Below are 18,372 nucleotides of genomic sequence, written 5' to 3'. Positions count from 1 at the left end.
ACAGCCTCGATTGGCTAAAGCTTCAACACTGAGCCATCTCATCACGTCAGAGCAATTGGACGCCGACGAATTGTCCCATCGGCCGAGGTATGTTTCTCATAACATAGGTGTGTCAATTGATGTCGCTAAATCGTTTCTCTACAGATGCTCCCACAACGAATTGCGCGGGCCTCGGCCCTGCGTAGCGGCATGGCAGCTGCTCGACGACTTCCTACGATCCAGCGCCGAACATTCCTCCCCGATCAGTACACCGACAAGAAGGTCATTGATCAGAAGTACCCCGAGGCGCCCAGCATGACCGAGGCGGAGGACCCCGGAATGGTCAGTAACAGACAGCTTGAGGGGGAACCAAGGAACTGATGAAATATCGCAGAACGGCGGCTACATCAACCCACCCCGAATTAAGCGACAGTTCCGTGACCCTCACGGCAACTGGTGGGATCCCCAGGAGCGACGAAACTTTGGTGAACCCATTCACGAGGATAACGATGTTTTGGGAATCTTTTCTCCCTGGGAGTACACTTGGACCACCGCCGGTCCCGGTGCCGTCATGGTCGGAACCTTTATCGCCGTTTTCATGAGCGTCACTGGAATTGTTTATCTTAACTACCCCGACCGCCCGGCCTACCCCCGAGCCTTTGAGGGTGGTCTGGAGCGAGAGCTTGGTGGACCAGGAGCTACAAGGGTGAGTGGGCAAAAGGAAGTGGAATATCCGTATGCTAACATTTATAGGCTCGTATGGAGGGAGATGAGGATCCTTAAGCAATATGCGTTTGTACATAAAGAAATGGAATGCAAGAGATTGAATCGCGTACAAGGAATTGTGATGTACAATGGTATGACTAAACAGGACTATTAACATCGTAGGCAGTCAGGTGGGTTGCATAAAAACCAGTGCTGATTTAGTGGTTAATATAAATATTAGATCACTCTTAGTGTATATATGTCCTAAGAGTAGACTAATAATTTCGTCTGTACTGCTCTAAGTCCCTATTTTTTTGGTAACCCGCCTGGCAGTCGAGATGTGACTGAAGTTTAGTACCTCGGTGGAATAGAAGATTGGTGCTGTTGGGTATGCCATATGGATTCCGGATATCAGCGCTTTCTCATCCATGCTTAAACTGGCAATATTCGTCTTGAATTAGGTAATATCCCAATGCCAATTGCATCAATGCTCTTGTTTTGACAAATCATATAGATTAAACCCCGCGATGAGGTCTACGGCAGCAGGTGGTTTACATAAAAACCGGTACTGATTTAGTCGCTGACATGAATATTAGATCACTCTTAGTGTATGTATGGCCTAAGAGTGGACTAACGATTTCGTCTGTTCTGCTTCAAGTCCCTACCTATTCTTCAGTAACCCGCCTGGGCAGCTGCTGCCTTGCAAATGTCTCCTTCCGCAAACCTACCTATGCTCCAGCATGTGGTTTGGGCAAGAGCTAACACGGGGCATGGAAGTCCACAACCTACTAAGGTACTCGACTTTGCTCTATCCCAATTGCTACTGCTACTATTACTACTCCCTCATCTTCATCCCCAACCACCATCATGCGGTACGAGGACTGGGACGTTCTCCTTTTCGAACAGAACTCTACCACTCCTCTGCAGGAATTTAAGGTGGCATGTTACGTTGTTCACGATACAGGTAAGTAAGTCCCTATCCAAGTTGACGTTCGGTCCTAAACGATGTAGAATCTTTGAATCCGCAAGCTCCTGGTCTCCCAACAGTCACATGTTTCGTCCCTAGCCTTGAACCAGGCACTCCCTTCCAGGTATCTATTCACTTGTGGAAGAACGAACGTATTGATCAAATTGTCGACAACGAGAAGCATTCTACGATTAATGCTAGGCTCTTTATTGATGGGAGCCTCGTTAGTTCCGCCTTTGCCGCCCTAGATATCACCTGGCCGTATATCGTGGCGCGTACAGACACAAATGACGCTATCGGATTCCCCGTATTCCAGCAAGAGCTTCTGTGTCAGCCCCATTGGAGCGCGGCCGATAACCTTGGCCGTATCAAAATTGTCATCAGCGAGGGCATCTATCATGGTGTACAAGACGACGCCTTCCAAAGAGTCCGCGATCACGTGGTCTTTTCCTTCCAGCATGCACCTCGAGGTCAGATTCTGATCTTGAAAGCAATCAATGTACGTACTGACTCCTTGGCAGCTGTTCTCGAGCACTTGGAGATTGCATGGCCCAACCCTTCCATGTGGCAGCGACTACAACAGTCCTCTACATCATCACAGACCAGTAGCAATTCCGAAACAAAGGACCAGATCACAATGCAATCACCTTATATATTCCAGGGTCCAGCCTCTGAGTGCAATTCCATCTGCCCCGGAACCCCCTCGTTCTATTTGGACAATCAGCCCGCCTATCTAACAATGTCATCCTGGGGCCATACCGTTCCACCACACAATCAAGACTTGACGCCACATATGTCAACTCCCGAATTTCGTTTTTACAAAGAGGACTGGCCAGATTCACCCATGTTTGCCGACGCTATGTTTGCATCGGTTCATCAAACTCAACAGCAGGTACAGCAGCAGCAGATGTACACCCCATCCAACGGTAGTGTTCCCATGCCTCTCGTCCGACTTCAGACACAGAGTCCTGCAATTCATGGGTCGACCAAACTCGGCCAACGAACTGCTCCAAACAATCCTGCCAGACTTCTTTTCGCTCCTCCAGCTCATAATACACAGCAAACGTCCCAGTCGGACACAATCAAGAGACCGGCCAAGCGAGCCCGCGCTAACACTCCAAGATAGAATCCCCTGGGGGAGAATTATGGACAGCATAACTTCAGTGCTCAATTAGTTTGACTCAAGGAAGTGGTCAAATTACCTGTGGACCTCGCTTGAATTATGCAACGCTCTTTCTCTTGATGGACTGCACACAACATTGCATGACATATTTTGAGTGTCGATTGCAGGGGATCAACGGACACTTGTCATTATATATCCATGTGGTTTTTATTCTTGCTACTTTCGGGTCGTTCCCCGTCGCTCTGTTCTGAGTTCGTGCGAATCAGTACTTGTTGTCTAGTTGGTTGGACCAAAAGCGTATCGTCGAGTCTAGGGACACTTTGTTAATAGAAATGATTTATCAGCTTTCAAGAGTTCCGGGCTTCCGTTTATTGATGCCTTGGGTTAGCTACTGGGTAGCAGAAAAGTTAACCTCCTAAGTCTTAAGTTACTAAAAGAAATAGCCTAAAGACTATAGTCTAAATAGCATAAGCTGATCTACTAATTTCGTCTCTTATGCTTCTAATGGCCAATTTTTCTGGTGCCCTGAGGGTTGGAAGGACGTTCCAAGACAAGAGTGGCCTCAGTTCTTCGCATCTTGTGTGACGATTGTAACACCTTGTCTCGTCATTTTGACTCATCCACGGAGGAATCAATGGACGGTAGCATAACTCCCGTCTTCCGATACTGAGTTCCTTTAACTACAATATTTCAAAGCTAGTCATATCCTGGGATCTTCGGTCTCGGGTTTGCTTTAATGTCCGTTATGCTGCGAAACATTACAAGTAGGAACTGTTCGACTCGTTGCCGTTCTCTCCTAAACGGTCTAATCTGGATTGGTCAAGTGACACGACTTACCATCTTCAAGCCTCTTGCTTATACCGTGTAGCCACGTTTCGCCCTACCGATAGACAGATAGGTTACTAATGGACGCGATCCGCAACCTATCTAGTCTGAATGGTCGAACTGGTCGAAATCAGTGGCCAAAGATCTGACCACCTCTGACAAGTGTGTGCTGCCACTCAGACATGCTGATCGTCTTGAAGACAAAGTCCGTCCGCGACCAAGGATCTACCCTCAGGGTATCAGAAAAATTGACCGCTGGAAGCATAAGAGACAAAACTATTAGGGCAGCTTATGACACTTAGACTAAGCTTCTTAGACTATTTATTTTTACACCCTAAGACTTAGGAGGCCAACTTTTCTGCTACCCACTAGTCTACTTCCTCCTTCAAAGGTCCCAGACAGATTTACGAGATTATTCGGCGAAGGCGGCTGACAATACGGAAACAGAAACAGTCATCTGAGGCTTGTAGACATCCGAAGCATCCTCAAGCCCCGACGGCACCCGGTCTCCGCCACGGCCGCAATTCTGGCCTGGAGGAGAAGATGGCTACACGATCTTATCGTAGTACGCTTCTTCCTGGTTAATGCCGCTGAAGTCATTGCATGCCCTGGACGCTATCTGCGGGATGCCACATCTCGTGCTCGGCAAGAAAGGCCACAACTGCAGGTGGAGATCTTTTGAGGAGTGGTTTTCTGTGGATTTGACTCTTGCCCCCGTTGTAAGACGAAAAGTTCATCATCGACTCAATGAACTTGCTCAGAGGATGCGTCGTGTCACATTGCTCTGCAGGCTGCTGCGATAGAAGTGAACAGATGAAGCTTAAAAGCATCTCTCCCCGTCTGAATGAGTCTACGGCTAGGACTTTTATCTTTTACGTCTCATCCTACTGACAGTCGTAACAAACACTCAACATGGCTTCTATTATGTCCGCCCCAGACTACTCTATGGCTGCGACCAGTCGGTCGAAGTTGAGTGTACGTCTGCCAAAGGAAACTCTCTACTCCTCTTTGAGAGAATCGTCTCGGTACTTTAACTTTGACTCGGAAACAGCCAAGCTTGCTCGAGATGCCGACGACTGGCTTACATCGCATCCTGGTGCTTCAGGTTCTGGCACTTCCAAAGACATCAATGGTGTAAGCCGGCCATCGTCGATTGCACCGAGCAACTTTAGTGTCCGCTCTCTTCCCGCAGATTATAGCATGCCGGAACACCATGGGAAGGAGTACCCTCATCCTTTGATGGGGTCTGTTCGGTATAACGAGATTCGTCCACGATCTGCTGCACCTACAGAGAGTACTGAGAAACTTCAATCGTCACCTCCCGTGAGTGGAGGAGAACACTCGGGGCCTCAGCAAGAATATCCTACTGGTGTGAAGCTTGGTCTGATCACTCTTGCTCTCTGCTTGGCTGTCTTTGTCATGGCCCTGGGTAAGTACACACTCCCAATTCTAAACTCTGCTGACACGCGCAGACAACTCCATCATTGCAACGGCAATTCCAAGAATCACCGACGCCTTTCAGAGTCTCAACGACGTCGGGTGGTACGGGTCGGCATACATGCTTACAACGGCCGCACTGCAGCTGTTCTTTGGCAAGCTGTATACCTATGGCAGCATCAAGTGGACGTTCCTAGCAGCCATTGCCATCTTTGAAGTGGGTAGTCTCATATGCGGTGTCGCTCCCAACAGTATCACGCTCATCGTGGGACGGGCTATTGCTGGCGTCGGCGGTTCTGGCATCTTTGCGGGCGCGCTCACTATCCTTGCCTTTTCGGTGCCGCTTCACAAGAGGCCCATGTACACTGGTCTTGTCAGTGGTATGTGGGGTATCTCTTCCGTTGCAGGTCCTTTGCTGGGCGGTCTCTTCACAGACAAGGTATCATGGCGATGGTGTTTCTACATCAACCTTCCTATCGGTGCCATTACCGTTTTTGTTATTCTTTTCTTCTTCCCTGAACCTGTGCGAGACATTGAGCCTGCGACATGGCGAGTACGCTTCTGGCAGCTCGATCCTATCGGGACCGCCATCTTTATGCCCGCCATCGTGTGTCTCTTGCTGGCTCTACAATGGGGTGGTGTTGACTATGATTGGGATGACTCCGTCATAACGTCTCTTTTCATGCTGTCAGCCTTTCTTCTTATCGTGTTTGTCTACATACAATACAAGATGGACGAGAATGCTACCGTCCCTCCGCGTATCTTTAAGATGCGCAGCGTCTGGGCCGGTGCCTGGTTCTCCTTCAACACGGGCGCATGCTTCCTCACAGCCATGTACTTCCTGCCCATATGGTTCCAAGCTGTACAAGGGCAATCACCCATCATGTCTGGTGTGAGAAACCTCCCCATGCTCCTTGCCATTGTTCTCTGCGCTATGGGGGCTGGTGCAGCAGTCAGCGCTTGGGGCTACTATACGCCCTTTATGATTGCCGGCGCAGTACTCATGGCCATAGGATTTGGTGTCATTACCACCTTTGAAGTTGACACTTCAACAGCCAAATGGGTAGGGTTCCAACTTATTGCTGGTATCGGCGTGGGTGTTGGTCTACAGCAGTCCCTAATCGCAGTGCAAGTCGTTTGTGAGATGGTCGACGTTCCCACAGCCACAGCCCTCATTGTCTTTTCACAGACTCTCGGCGGTGCGCTCTGCGTCACAGCTGGCAACACTGTGTTTACAAACACGCTCATCAACAAGATTCACGAGTATGTGCCTGGTCTGGATCCCTACTTTGTCATTGCGACTGGCGCGACGAATATTCGCAGCGTTATTCGAGAAGAGTGGCTGGACGGTGTGATTCTGGCGTACAACGATGCGTTGACGACGAGTTTCTACGTTGGAGCTGGAACCGCGTCTGCGACCATTATTGGTGCTTTGTTGGTTGAATGGAAGAGTGTCAAGGGGAGGGATATTGAGATGGCAGCTGCTTAATTAATGGTGATGGATGTGGTTCGTGAATTTGATGATGTAATGAGTATGGTTGGGTGGTAGGGTTTTTGATGTTGGATTTATATCATGTAGTCGATGTCTTAATTCGAGGCCGACGTTAGGAAGAGAAGATTAGTCTCTAAGCTTTGGGTATGCAGTTTCCTCCTCTAACATCGTCAGGGCGGTGATCTGCAAGACAGAGATGGTGGGCCATAGTGATTGCCGTGCTCTATAAGTGACCGGTTGCGTTTCGCGATGCAAATTTTATGTACATATATACAGAGTAGTATAAGTTGTAAGGAGGGAATGAAGTTGCGATCTCTGCTACACTCCACGTCGTATGAGCTTTATCTTACTCACTTCTTGATGGCGAGCCCATTCGATTGACCATGATATTACCCTGTAGCTTCGACACATTCAACCACAACATCGGCTTTGAGTTTCAACAACTGTTCGAATCGTATTTCCTTTTTGAATGTTTTCCTTGAAATTAAATAATCAATCCAAAGGCTCTCGAATATTGCTACCTCATTCTCACCCAAAACTTGCAATCCATCACACACGTTGTCAAATCGCTGGATCGAGCCACAACTTCACCAATCGCTAACACTGCCGATGTACGCTGCCTTCAGACCAAAAAATGACCACCACGAAATTACCAACAAATCTTCTCATTACTTACATATCTTCAATTTAATGCACAGCTGAGACGAATAACCAAAGTGCAGTAAAATTAGAAGGACCAATCAGAAAGTATCCCACCGCCCCGCACCTGGGGTCGGGAACTCACGTGCCTCACGGACCGCAAGTGGGGCACACGGTCTAAGCTTAAATCGCGCAAAACCAACACAACACATCCAGAACTCTCACAAGCAAAAGAAAGGGCTCAACCGGGGATTGAACCCGGGACCTCCTGCAAGAGAGTGCCTCCCAAAGCAGGAATCATACCGCTAGACCATTGAGCCGATCGATGTATCGTTACAATAGTGTGAGGAAAACTGACTTATGTGTGAAATTCAGGGTTATTTGGCGGTCAGATGGGACTTTGGCGTCAACTTTTGAGTTTTTGACTCCTAGGCACACATTCCTACTTCTGAATTCGTTCCTATTGAGCTGTCCGATGTATGGCTATAGTGGAAAGAGATAAACTGAGATATTTGTGAAATTTGGGTCTTCCTGGCGGTCAGATGAGGTTTTGGCGATCTTTTGAGTTTCCGTTCTGCTTATGCATTACTATTTGTGAATGGCTTTATTGTTTTATCGTGACAGTGAAATTAGATAGATCGAGTTATGTATCGATATCTGGATCACTTGGCAGTCAGATGAGGTTTGGTGTGATCTCGAGTTTCTGACTCCTGGTTACGCATTCCTGTTCGGGAAGTCGGTTTCAGCACTGGAACAGATCTCATGTTCCCAGCTATCTTGTTGAGCTCCCATCAAGTTCTCTTCCATGACTCAAACCTAAGATTTTTTCTACATCACGATTTCTGACCCAGACTAGCAACCTTGATGGGTGGTGTGTTTTGCAAGCGAGTTGTCCATGTTACCCTGTTGTCGCGTCAAATGGCAGATATTGACCGCTGGTGGTTCATCGTGCCCTGTACGAGACTTGCTACTTGCTGCACAGAGACAAGATAGTTTATTATTTCACGCCATCTCAGCCCCGCTCTTGGGCGGTTTATTTCCTGCAGCTATCGCAAGTTTAGGTATCGTGTTTTCTACCCTAGCGTGAAGATAAGACGAACCACACATCCAAAGCCGCATTCGTGTTGAGACACAGTCTGATCTTTGGTTGTCTTGGCTTATCTCCACTAGCTTATTCGGACAACATCGACGTCAGTATCAGATACCACTCAGGGCTTAAAAAGCTCGGCCGCAGACAAAGTATAGAAACATCATGTCAGCTTATACTACACGAATTCGAGATCAGTTCTTCACTTCTTCGTCTTGACCCTGCACGCGAACCGAATTTTCTGCTGACCCGCCGACACGTCAGTTGTTTGCTGGCTGGCTCCCCCGGACTCAACGGATGCGGTCAATGCTCGAAGCGACCGTAACACCGCAAGGTGCATAAACTTCCGAGACACGTTATTAAAAAGCTAAGGTTTGGTGTCAAATACATAAAGGCAGCCCCCCCAGCTTATCTTTTATGCGACGCATGACAAAACATCGAACCATCAGTTATGTCTTCCCTCACCACACCGCTCACGCTCATGGCAGCCGTGAAAGAGATTGAGGATGTCGCCATCACCGCAGCAGATAGAAAACTCAACTGTAAGTTCAAGTATGGTTTATCTCAAGAAGATACTGACACATAAACAGTACCATTACGGGATCTGGAAAAAGTCGCTCTTGATAAGCTTCCCCTAAACCGATCCGGCCGAAGTCGGAGATCCATAGGCATTTCTACCTTGTGGTTCCTCCTGGTCAAGATACCCATCATAGTGATAGTTTTGCTCATCACCATCGCTTGGCTATGTGTTCAAAGCCGGAAAAAGAAGGACCTGGCCAAGTGATGGCGCTGCGGTCGTTAGTGAACTATTTTGACCCTGGTCGTGATACGACACAATCAACAACCACGACCTGCAGGGATTAATCACCAAAAGGCGCCGCTTCGCTGGGCAACGTGTTCGTTACAGGATTGTTGACCTGGAACAATCGAAACAGCCACAAAATGATGAGACGTGACTCTCACAAATTGGCGATTGAGACGCCGACGCCAACGCCGACGCCCGGAGACTTTGGATGCCCCGAACCCACCCACACACCTCTTCCACGTCACCCCGACAGTCGCTTCAGTCTGAAGCGAGATAATTGTTAAAAAGCCCATCAACAAATCCGTCGCCTTGAGCCCCCCAGTTGGCCAGTTATGGGATAATGTCTTGATGGGAGTAAGGCATCTGTCACATCGCCATTCCGAAAAGAGACTGGACAATGTCAGCTCACGGGTATTTCATGATGATTGGGTGCCACTTATAATCGTGTAAATATTGGTATGCTGCACAATGTGCTTTCGCATTGGAGACATAAGAAAAAATACACATTGGCTGCGACGTTGGAGTCGCTGGCAACTGAGGCTGAGGCCCAGCAACCTTTGGAAGGATTCATTAGAACCTTGGTTCCTCAATAGGCTACAGAGGCTCAAATTACTACCGAGATGAAATATCTCTTTGGATTATAATATATACAATCTTGGATTCAAATACTTTGCTTCCTACGACTTGGAGCTGATGCTTGTGCTTATGGACGGGAGGAAGACCATCCATTCCTTCCCCAGGCACTGGCGCCTGCAATTATAGCGGGATCCCCACTGTTTCCCGTCAGGTCCCCGGGCTCTTACTTCATTCCGTGCATCGGGTAATTAACCTGGCTGACATTGTTTTTAATTTCCTTCAACATCATTGAATCTATCGCGAGAATGCATCAATCATACAAGTCCAAGATGATCGCCGTCGCAATTCTATTGCCATATTCATCTTTACCCACGGAGCTACTGCCCCACCGAGTTAGAACAGAATAGGGTCGTCCAGGGGTTCAACTAGCCTGTCACATCATAAGGCTGAGCCTGCCCTCAACATTACGATGCGTTTTTAATTGTATCCCCTCGCGTTGCAATGTTCAATAGAAAGCGTCGCGACCCCGCGGACGAGGAGCGGCTCAGCAGCTATGATCTCGACTTCCCAGCCTCCCAACGTTGGAAGCCCAACTACTCTGTCCCGCGCAACTCGTTGGACGAACACAAGACATCACGCACCTCTCTTGACCGAGATAAGGAGAACTCTGTGAAAAAACCGCACCATGTACTACGCCACGTACCGCACCCGCGCTCCTTCGGGAGAAACAAGCGCGATATGGACACATTTGCCGGCATCCGGCAAAGCAACGAGGAGGAAACAGACGAAGAGGAGTTTTCCGACCCAAAGCTTTGGATAGAGACGATATCTGAACTGTACATGAACGTACTCGACAATCGAGCCCGATGGGACCCGCGATGGCTTAATGTTACTCGGCGAGAACGGTTCGAGGGTTTGGAGTCGGTTACTGTTTCGGTTATCGACTACCTTGCTAATGGCCAAGTGGAAAGAAGCAAACTGATCACCACCAAGAAAGACCTTGCTGCCGCTATTAATACCCGACCAGAAGATTCACAGGCGAGGGTCATTATGGTTAGTGATTTGAGCCGCTTCGTCATGGGTGCATTGGGACAGTTGTACTCGATCGATCCGGAATTCTGGTACGAACAACTCATCACCTCAGGATACTCTGCGAGCGATAGTGGATTAAAGCTGAGAAATGCGGTATGGATGAACTGGAACGAGAGAGAAACCCATTTTCGACATCGCCCTCTCCCTGGAATCGGTCAACGAACGGAATGGAACTTGTCACGTCGGACAAAGTCTCGAAACTGGGCCCATCTTCGCTGGGGTCGGCTTGGTGCGCTTCATTATCTCGGACGACCTGGATTCCACGAAGATGAGATTGCGGGCCGCATCTCTGACGGGCGTTGGACTATTGAGCGCGATGTCGTCGTCGATAAATCCGGTCTACTCTTGACTGACAAGAGAAAGAAGCGCGCAGAACGAAAGATCCAAGAGAGAAAAGAAAAGGAAAAGAAAAAAGAGACAAAAAAGAGGGATAAGAACATGTTTGCTGTTCCAGAACCGCCAAAGTCTGCAGTCAAGATTGAAGGAACATCAAACAGGGTCAAGAAATCCAACGTCTATCGTCCCTACAGCACCTTCTTTCCGATACTCCGCCAAAACCCAGAGTACTGGAAGAATAGAGATCTGAGAGTAATGGCACCAGAAGGCATGGGGTACTGGACAAGTGTTGATAAAGCAGGCAATAAGACTGGTAAATATACTGACAACGTTTGGCAGACTACAGACAAACTAACTTGTCACACAGTTATCCTGGCCTTTGACCCACCTCGAACTATGCAAAACGAAAAGACGAAAGAGACCACGCCGTCTCTAACCTTTATGCCTCGAGCTATGGAGTTTGAGTCATACACAGACGAGGAGCTATGGCGGACTGCTGACCCAGGCGAGACGTATCTTGACCCGCCGGTATTTACGAAAAGGAAGAGGCTTAGCGAGAAGATAAAACCGAAAAAGAGACACCCAGACGAAGAAGATAAGATGGGTGACGGGTCACCTTCCGCTGGCATAAACAAAGAGGACGACGCCGACTTTATCGACACCAGTGATTCCGAGTACGACGAAGAATATCAGAACAAAATTAGAAAGGTGTACAATTCTCGTCAAGCCTGGATTCGCGACCGCGATTTCGCTCGGAAATACTCACTCTCCACCATGGATCTCGTGTCCCGATACGTCTCCAACATCTCTCCCACCGAGCTGCTCCAAGATGATTCCGCAATCCCCTCGCTTCTTGCGCGTTTGTCTTTTGACGATATGTGGCAGCTTATTGCCGAGATTCGTATTGTTCAGGATCACATCGACTCGGACCTCGGTGCGGATCTACACCTCCACCTGCTTCAAGACGCTGGGACTGCCACACGGCAAAACATGTCCTGGATCCGGGCAACTTTACAAGAGCTGAGCGAGTGGGTAGACCATGTGAGAAAGTCGAACAAGATACTCAATCTGCCCGAAGATCTGGAGCAAGAAATGGTGGAGCTTCAAGAAGACCTACAATCTCTACAAACACGCTCAGAGCAGACACTCAACTTTCTCGTCGCCACAACTGGGATCAGTCAATCGGCACTCGTTATTGATCAAACATCTGGTATAAACAAACTAACCGAGCTGGCCTTTTTTTTTGTGCCCCTCTCGTTCATCACGGCTGTCTTTTCTATGCAAGTTGCAGAACTTAATGCTAATCCGCCCAAGATGTGGACGTGGGGTTTGTCACTGGGTGTCGTGTTTGTTGTCACATACGCGATACGCATTTTCTTGCGATCTCCAACGGTCAGATACTGTGTTAAAGCCAGTCGTGTGACAATACTCAACCGCTTCACACCCAAATCGCGGTCCATGTCCCTCCGCCTCGACTCCATCAGCAATCGTGCGATTGCCAAGTTTCTTTTCTTCTTTATCACAACAATGGCGCTGGTCTTTATAATAGCCTTCATCTACCTTTTATCTGGGTTTCTTGTCTTTTTCGGTCTCTGGGCCGGTGCAGCAGTTACAGCATTGTACTTTATCATCACTCGATGGCCAGACGTCGCAGTCTTGGCTCCATGTTTTGTGTCGCTTGTTCTTTCGGGGGTTGGGTTCATGGCAGTCTATCATTGGGGCGATGCTTTGGGAAAAGCCTGGGCGAATTGGATCGATAGTGCTGTTAACTGGGTGAAGAACCTCTGGCCAGAAGACTGGACGACTGATGCTGTCGATGATGAGGATTTGGATCGGGAGGGGGTTCCGACATATGCTCGGCAGGGAATCTTTCTTCCTTCTAAATAGACCCAAATACGACAGAGTTTTGTACCCGTTGGTTCACGTGAACAACTGTCAAGCTGCACGTCGTGGGAGCAAGAGATTGTTAGCCTATGGTACTTGGATCAGACTTTGTAGGGTATTTAATTTTGTACCCTAAAACTTAGAGGCCAACCTGTCTGTCACATACTCTGTACGCCTTCATGATCTATCACAAGTTTGTACACTGGGATATATTCTGTCGCTTGCTGGACTGTCACGTCAATAGAGGTAGTGAAAGTGACAGTCCAACGGCAAACCAGTGTCGGGAAATCACATATCATAAGTAGGCAGCGAACAATATTTCCGGCGAGAAGGCTGATTGTGGCCGTTTGGCAGTGCGCGGCCACTGGCAGACGGAAGTATGCATCGCAGAGAGTTTTGTTAGATGCAATATACCTAGCGACCAGCTGCGTGGCAGGTGCAAATCTTCTTCCTTGGTGGTTGCTTCCCTCTTCACTTATCTCCCGACAGAAGCACCCTTCGACAAACATTCTACTTCTCCCACGCATCGCATTCATTCACCATGGAAGGTAGCTCGGGAGCCCGGGGCGATGCTGAGCACCACCTCATAGAAGAGCTATGCGCGTCTTCCACACTGGCATCGTTCTACAACCTGCTACACGATGGAGAGAATGCCGACATTATTATCGTCTGTGGAAATCGTGAATTCAAGGCACATCGCGCAGTCGTATGTGCGCAGTCTTTGTGGTTCAATGTCGCATTTACCGCTCCAGCCAAGGTAGGCAACATTGCGCTGCGAGGAGGCCTATAGTTAACTAATTTGATGAAACAGAAGCGCATCATCAGAAAGACTGAATTAAAAGGAGTCGACCCTGATGTTTTTCAGCGATTCCTCGAGTTTCTTTACACAGGCACATACACGGTCGATGGCGACACATCTCGATTCCTCACCACGCCCAGCATTACAGCAGACATCGAGTCGCTGTTGAAAGATTATCCAGGATGGCACAAGGCTTCCAGCGAAACGACTGCTCCCGACTCGCCCAAGCGCCCTGTCAGACGATCAAGTAGGCTGAACTCGACTGCAGAGTCGATGGACGAGACACCCGACCCCGATTCCATGATGACAACCGAATCCCCGATGGCGACCGGAACCACGCCGAATTCCTCGCTCCCACCCGAGTCCCGCGAAGCTCCTTTCAAAACTCCATTTCCGCCCGTGATGGCCATGTCACTGGAGCTGTACAACCTAGCCTCTGAGTACAACGTGCCCGCCCTTCAACTGCTCGCTCTAGAGCGCTTCCACATAGCCGCCAAGGACCGTTGGATCCCTTCCTGGGGGGGCGCTACCTGGGATGATACGAAGGAGTTTGAAGACGTTGTCCTTGACCTGTACAAGATTAGAGACGACCAGCCCATGTGGAAGGTTATGATCCTGCTGATCAAGTCAAAAGCTTCGACTGGGGACGATGTCCTGAAGCGTCGAATGCGCGAGGTCGTGAAGGAACACCATGATCTCGTTGAGTGTCGAGAGTTGGTCTGCGACTAGAGGTAGTCACAAAGTTGGGGGGTTTCATCATGTTTCCGTCAATCAAGGTACCTACCGATGAGTAGCCTAAGAATAGTCTAAAAGTACTCTGTACACAGTCTGAGATGGGAGACTTGGGTCAATTATTCCGTCGTTTATATCGTAATGGGCAAAGCCTTATTTCGTTATCTGACATGTCAAAAACCAGCCCCTGCTGCTGGGTTTAGTATGACCTTTCTTGGCAGGCTGGCGCAAGGCACCTGTGTCACGTCACCTGTGCCTTGCATGCACGAGAAAGAAAGAAAATGTCACCTTCGCCATCATCGCAAAAGATACCGGAGCTGCAGAGTATTCCTTATACATAAGTATCTTTACAACATGTCTCAACCGACAGACGAAGTTGTCCAAGTCGCAGACGCGACAGAAACAACAAACCACAACGCACGCGCGCCCTCGCCAGAAGACATGGACGATGAAGAATTCTGTGGCACCTCTATCCACGCTTCACTGTCAACTCTCCTATTTAGCGATAAGTTCGCGGATATGACTATCAAATGTAAGGAACGCGAATTTAGCGCTCATCGAGCTATTGTCTGCTCGCAGTCCAGCTTTTTCGACAAGGCCATGAGTAGCAACTTCAAGGTACGTCCAGGTGCTCTATGGATTAGTAGTTTTGGCTTGACTCATCACTCGGGAAACTAGGAGGCTATGGCGCAAACTATTGAACTGCATGAAGATGATCCAGATATCGTGGAACGGTTTCTCGAGTTCCTCTACACAGGAAATTATACTGATTCGGTCATCCCGACCTTGGACATACCATCTGCTGAGGCCATGATGGATCCTACAACTGTTCGACAGAACTTGCGGGAACCAGCATATGATTATGAAGTCCCTGCGTCTGACAATGCACTGTTTGATGAACCCGATGAAGAGTGGCAGCCTTCGGCCGAGGAAGCAGATGAACCAGAGGAGGAGTACAGAGAGGACCCAATCGACGAGGAAAGCTCTGCAGACGGCGATGGACACGGTGACCAAGAGGGCGATGCCAAGGTGATGACAATGAAGGACATTGCCCTCTTACCTAGGGAAGAAGGGTTAAAGCTACTCGCACGTCTACGCAACGACATGACATTGCCTCTCCGGCTTTATGCCATGGCAGACGTGTACGACGTGCCGGCGCTCCAACTCCTTACTCGCGACCGCTTCTACCGAGCTGCCGAGCTTTATTGGGAAGAGGCCGAGTGCTTCCCGGATATTGTGGACGAACTGTACGAGACAACGCCGCCTGGCGACACAGCGATGCGTGAGATTGTTTGCCGCCTCGTGGGTGCAAGGATCCTGGACCACAAGGTTAGGGAAAAGATGAGGCCTGTGATGACGAAGCATGGGGAATTCGCCGTCAGTGTGATGGAGTATGCGATTCGCTCGAGAGCCTTTGCTACAAAACATTAGCAAGCAGGTGGGTTGCATAAAAACCGGTACTGATTTAGTCCATGATTGATATAAATATTAGATCACTCTTAGTGTATGTATTGCCTAAGAGTGGGCTAATATTTCGTCCGCACTGCTTCAAGTCCCATGTTCTTAGCAACCCGCAAGCCAGCCAGCCCTTGCAGTATCTCCCAATTGGCGGATGAAGCTTTTGACAGCGTGTTTTTTGTATGGGCTGAGGTCGGGCGTTTCCTGAAGGGTACGAGTAGACGGGCAGACGGGTAATTTTATGTAATTGTTTATGCGAGCGACTTGTATTGCAGGTAGATGCCATTGGACAATGTATTTACGTATTTGTGTCTTACAGAAACCTTGTCAAGGTGGTGTCTTGACAGGTCTCAGGGTGTTGGAGAAGTTGACTACTGGAAGCGCAATAGACAAAGTTATCAAGTAAGTTTATGTATGGTGATTTTGTATTATTTATTTTATACTCCAAAGCGTCAAGGCTGGGCTGTTTGTCACCCATTCGAGATCCAAGTATTGTGGTTTGTCCATGTCTTTACTTCCATAAGCGAGCGTCCGAGAACCGTTCAGTCGGAACAACGGTTGAACTTGTGGTCATAAAGCAAGCGGTCAGGTAAATACAAGAGCGCCAAGAGGAAAATAACAGACACTGATCCATCTTGATTGTAGATCCGTCGCCCGGTTCTGGTATGAGACAAAACACAACACAGCCCCAGACATGGCCCCCACAGTAAGCGGTTGACAGTTTTCGGGTTTCCAGACTAAAGCCAAATCAAAAGAGGAAATGCCCGGTTGCTAACCGTTTCTGTTGGGTGGTACGAGTACATCGCCTGGCTGTCTGTCACTGCTGCTGCGACTCTGGCTTGTCAGGCTGGCTACCCCTGTTGCATGTACACTGTCGTCATGTCGTTTTTTTGGTTACTGTTGATCTGCATACTGCGCCTAGATAATTGTGTTGCATTAAAGGATCGTGGGTGACAACTGTACAGAACCGAGTCAGTCAAGCTCAAACAAAGTTGTAACTGTATATTCGTAATCCTCTGGGCGCTACGATTTCCTCAACAAGGAGATGACAGGGGACGAAAATCAAGCATTGCGGCTGTTTGTCTGCCCGTGTGACAAGCTGATCTCCCCCTCCCCTGCACGACAGGCAACCGTTAGTGTCGTTTCCAGCCAGTCAGCTATTTTGCGTCTGTCGGCTTTTTCTAACCTTGGGTTGCTGTGCAGGCGCAGGTTCTAGATCAGAAAACATGGCTGATAGCTGTGATTCAGGGGATGGCTTTACGTCTAGACCAGATTTAGTTGTATGCAGGCAAGATTACGTATCACAGGCAAGGCTACAGAATAAAATGTTTTCGTGGACGACAGACCAAAATATCCAGATGAGACCAAATTAGTTTGCTAAGCACTAAATAGTAGTCTTTGCTCTAGCACTTATCAATAAGAAAAATCTCCTGAATATCGGCTAGATAATGGACGCTCAGACTTGTAACTAATTAGTAACAGGTTCGTGCTTCAAGAGGAGGAATGTTTCATCGTCAACTTTGAATGGTAGGTAGGGGGTTGCAGTGTGTGCCAATTCTTGGGCTGACTGGGCGCTGTAATTGACCCACCAAGTTCTATGCAGAGTGTAACAACATGCCTGGCCCCCAAACGTGGAATTTGCAAGTTCAAACTTCAAGCTTATCTACTCGATTAGCCAAAAGTATAATCATACGATCGAGAATATCGCTGATTCCGAAATCGCTTCTAATTATCGGTCAACTTTTTGGCGCAGTTTGATGGGTAAACTCTCCGCCTGGGCATGACATTTTAGCCCAGGGCTAACTTCGGCTTCGCACCCCCCAGTCACTGCCTTTTGGCGTACATTTCACCAATCAGAGGCTTCAAATTCGAGATGATCAGCCTAGAATTAGTTCCATCCTTCGCCCCAAAAGTATCCCCTGTGGCTTCCAGCTTTGGGCTTTTAGAGGGGGGGCGCAAGGGTTGATCAACACGCGTGGAGCTGAAAGTACAAAGAGGTACCTTTTTAACCGCCTGCACAGTCAATTGGTACTTGTCCTGCATCGATAAGATTAGGGACCCGTATTCAATCTACGACTGGCAGGGTTTAGAGTGGGAAACTACCGATGCTCGATGCTCAAGAGACCTCCTGTCGCCTGTCTGCCTTGTCCACTTTGACTGTCAAGCAACTTTCATCATCCTTCCTTTTCCTTTTTTGTATCTAAACAATCCTTCCACTCCTTGATCGTCCGTCACTCCTTGTCCTTGGGCCTTGGCTTGGTTATTCCCCGTTTATACAATAATCCTGTTTTCATCTTTGTCTCCTAGAGCATCTTGTCTGTATCATTATCATTATATTGCTTGGAAGGCGCCACTTTTTGTTCTTGTGCTTTCCTTCTCCTCTTGTTCCTCCCTTGCGCTTTGTTACCTAGTAGTATTATTCTCATCTCGATTCAA

General features: G+C 48.5%; 7 protein-coding genes and 1 non-coding gene across 8 annotated transcripts; 7 read left to right on the top strand and 1 right to left on the bottom strand.

Annotated features, from left to right (window-relative positions):
• Positions 1 to 42: 42 nt before the first annotated feature.
• FGSG_05750 (uncharacterized protein) lies at positions 43 to 929 on the top strand. The gene is made up of 4 exons (XM_011326031.1): positions 43 to 87; positions 145 to 321; positions 374 to 685; positions 733 to 929. Exons 2-4 carry the CDS (start codon positions 145 to 147, stop codon positions 760 to 762), a joined length of 519 nt encoding a protein of 172 aa, XP_011324333.1. The 5' UTR covers positions 43 to 87; the 3' UTR covers positions 763 to 929.
• A 622-nt stretch (positions 930 to 1,551) lies between these two features.
• On the top strand, positions 1,552 to 2,777 carry FGSG_05749 (uncharacterized protein; the record flags this gene model as incomplete). The annotated part of the gene is made up of 3 exons (XM_011326030.1): positions 1,552 to 1,648; positions 1,732 to 2,121; positions 2,173 to 2,777. 3 exons carry the CDS (start codon positions 1,552 to 1,554, stop codon positions 2,775 to 2,777), a joined length of 1,092 nt encoding a protein of 363 aa, XP_011324332.1.
• Positions 2,778 to 4,511: 1,734 nt separating this feature from the next.
• FGSG_05748 (uncharacterized protein) lies at positions 4,512 to 6,525 on the top strand (the record flags this gene model as incomplete). The annotated part of the gene is made up of 3 exons (XM_011326029.1): positions 4,512 to 4,968; positions 5,072 to 5,416; positions 5,471 to 6,525. 3 exons carry the CDS (start codon positions 4,512 to 4,514, stop codon positions 6,523 to 6,525), a joined length of 1,857 nt encoding a protein of 618 aa, XP_011324331.1.
• Positions 6,526 to 7,404: 879 nt separating this feature from the next.
• FGSG_20641 lies at positions 7,405 to 7,487 on the bottom strand. Its single transcript has one exon. It is a non-coding gene; the product is annotated as a tRNA-Pro (tRNA).
• Positions 7,488 to 8,691: 1,204 nt separating this feature from the next.
• FGSG_12800 (uncharacterized protein) lies at positions 8,692 to 9,501 on the top strand. The gene is made up of 2 exons (XM_011326028.1): positions 8,692 to 8,796; positions 8,845 to 9,501. Exons 1-2 carry the CDS (start codon positions 8,706 to 8,708, stop codon positions 9,036 to 9,038), a joined length of 285 nt encoding a protein of 94 aa, XP_011324330.1. The 5' UTR covers positions 8,692 to 8,705; the 3' UTR covers positions 9,039 to 9,501.
• A 635-nt stretch (positions 9,502 to 10,136) lies between these two features.
• Positions 10,137 to 12,950, top strand: FGSG_05747 (uncharacterized protein; the record flags this gene model as incomplete). Its single annotated transcript, XM_011326027.1, has 2 exons — positions 10,137 to 11,376; positions 11,431 to 12,950. The coding sequence occupies 2 exons, from the start codon at positions 10,137 to 10,139 to the stop codon at positions 12,948 to 12,950; spliced, it is 2,760 nt and encodes a 919-aa protein (XP_011324329.1).
• A 538-nt stretch (positions 12,951 to 13,488) lies between these two features.
• On the top strand, positions 13,489 to 14,590 carry FGSG_05746 (uncharacterized protein; the record flags this gene model as incomplete). Its single annotated transcript, XM_011326026.1, has 2 exons — positions 13,489 to 13,653; positions 13,759 to 14,590. 2 exons carry the CDS (start codon positions 13,489 to 13,491, stop codon positions 14,473 to 14,475), a joined length of 882 nt encoding a protein of 293 aa, XP_011324328.1. The 3' UTR covers positions 14,476 to 14,590.
• Positions 14,591 to 14,832: 242 nt separating this feature from the next.
• Positions 14,833 to 15,909, top strand: FGSG_05745 (uncharacterized protein; the record flags this gene model as incomplete). The annotated part of the gene is made up of 2 exons (XM_011326025.1): positions 14,833 to 15,096; positions 15,157 to 15,909. 2 exons carry the CDS (start codon positions 14,833 to 14,835, stop codon positions 15,907 to 15,909), a joined length of 1,017 nt encoding a protein of 338 aa, XP_011324327.1.
• Between the last annotated feature and the right edge of the window lie 2,463 nt (positions 15,910 to 18,372).

The sequence above is a fragment of the Fusarium graminearum genome, chromosome 3, assembly GCF_000240135.3.
Source record: "Fusarium graminearum PH-1 chromosome 3, whole genome shotgun sequence".
Taxonomy (NCBI): Eukaryota; Fungi; Ascomycota; class Sordariomycetes; order Hypocreales; family Nectriaceae; genus Fusarium; species Fusarium graminearum.
The sequence above is the reverse complement of the archived record's forward strand: the minus strand, read 5'-3'. Positions and strand labels throughout refer to the sequence as shown.

What these genes read in the sequence shown, in the direction of transcription:
- FGSG_12800 (XM_011326028.1), top strand. Translation starts at nt 8,706, where the DNA reads ATGTCTTCCCTCACCACACCGCTCACGCTCATGGCAGCCGTGAAAGAG. An exon ending in AGCAGATAGAAAACTCAACT is followed by an intron (nt 8,797 to 8,844) that starts GTAAGTTCAAGT and finishes ACACATAAACAG; the next exon opens with TACCATTACGGGATCTGGAA.
- FGSG_05750 (XM_011326031.1), top strand. Translation starts at nt 145, where the DNA reads ATGCTCCCACAACGAATTGCGCGGGCCTCGGCCCTGCGTAGCGGCATG. An exon ending in AGGCGGAGGACCCCGGAATG is followed by an intron (nt 322 to 373) that starts GTCAGTAACAGA and finishes GAAATATCGCAG; the next exon opens with AACGGCGGCTACATCAACCC. An exon ending in GTGGACCAGGAGCTACAAGG is followed by an intron (nt 686 to 732) that starts GTGAGTGGGCAA and finishes TAACATTTATAG; the next exon opens with GCTCGTATGGAGGGAGATGA.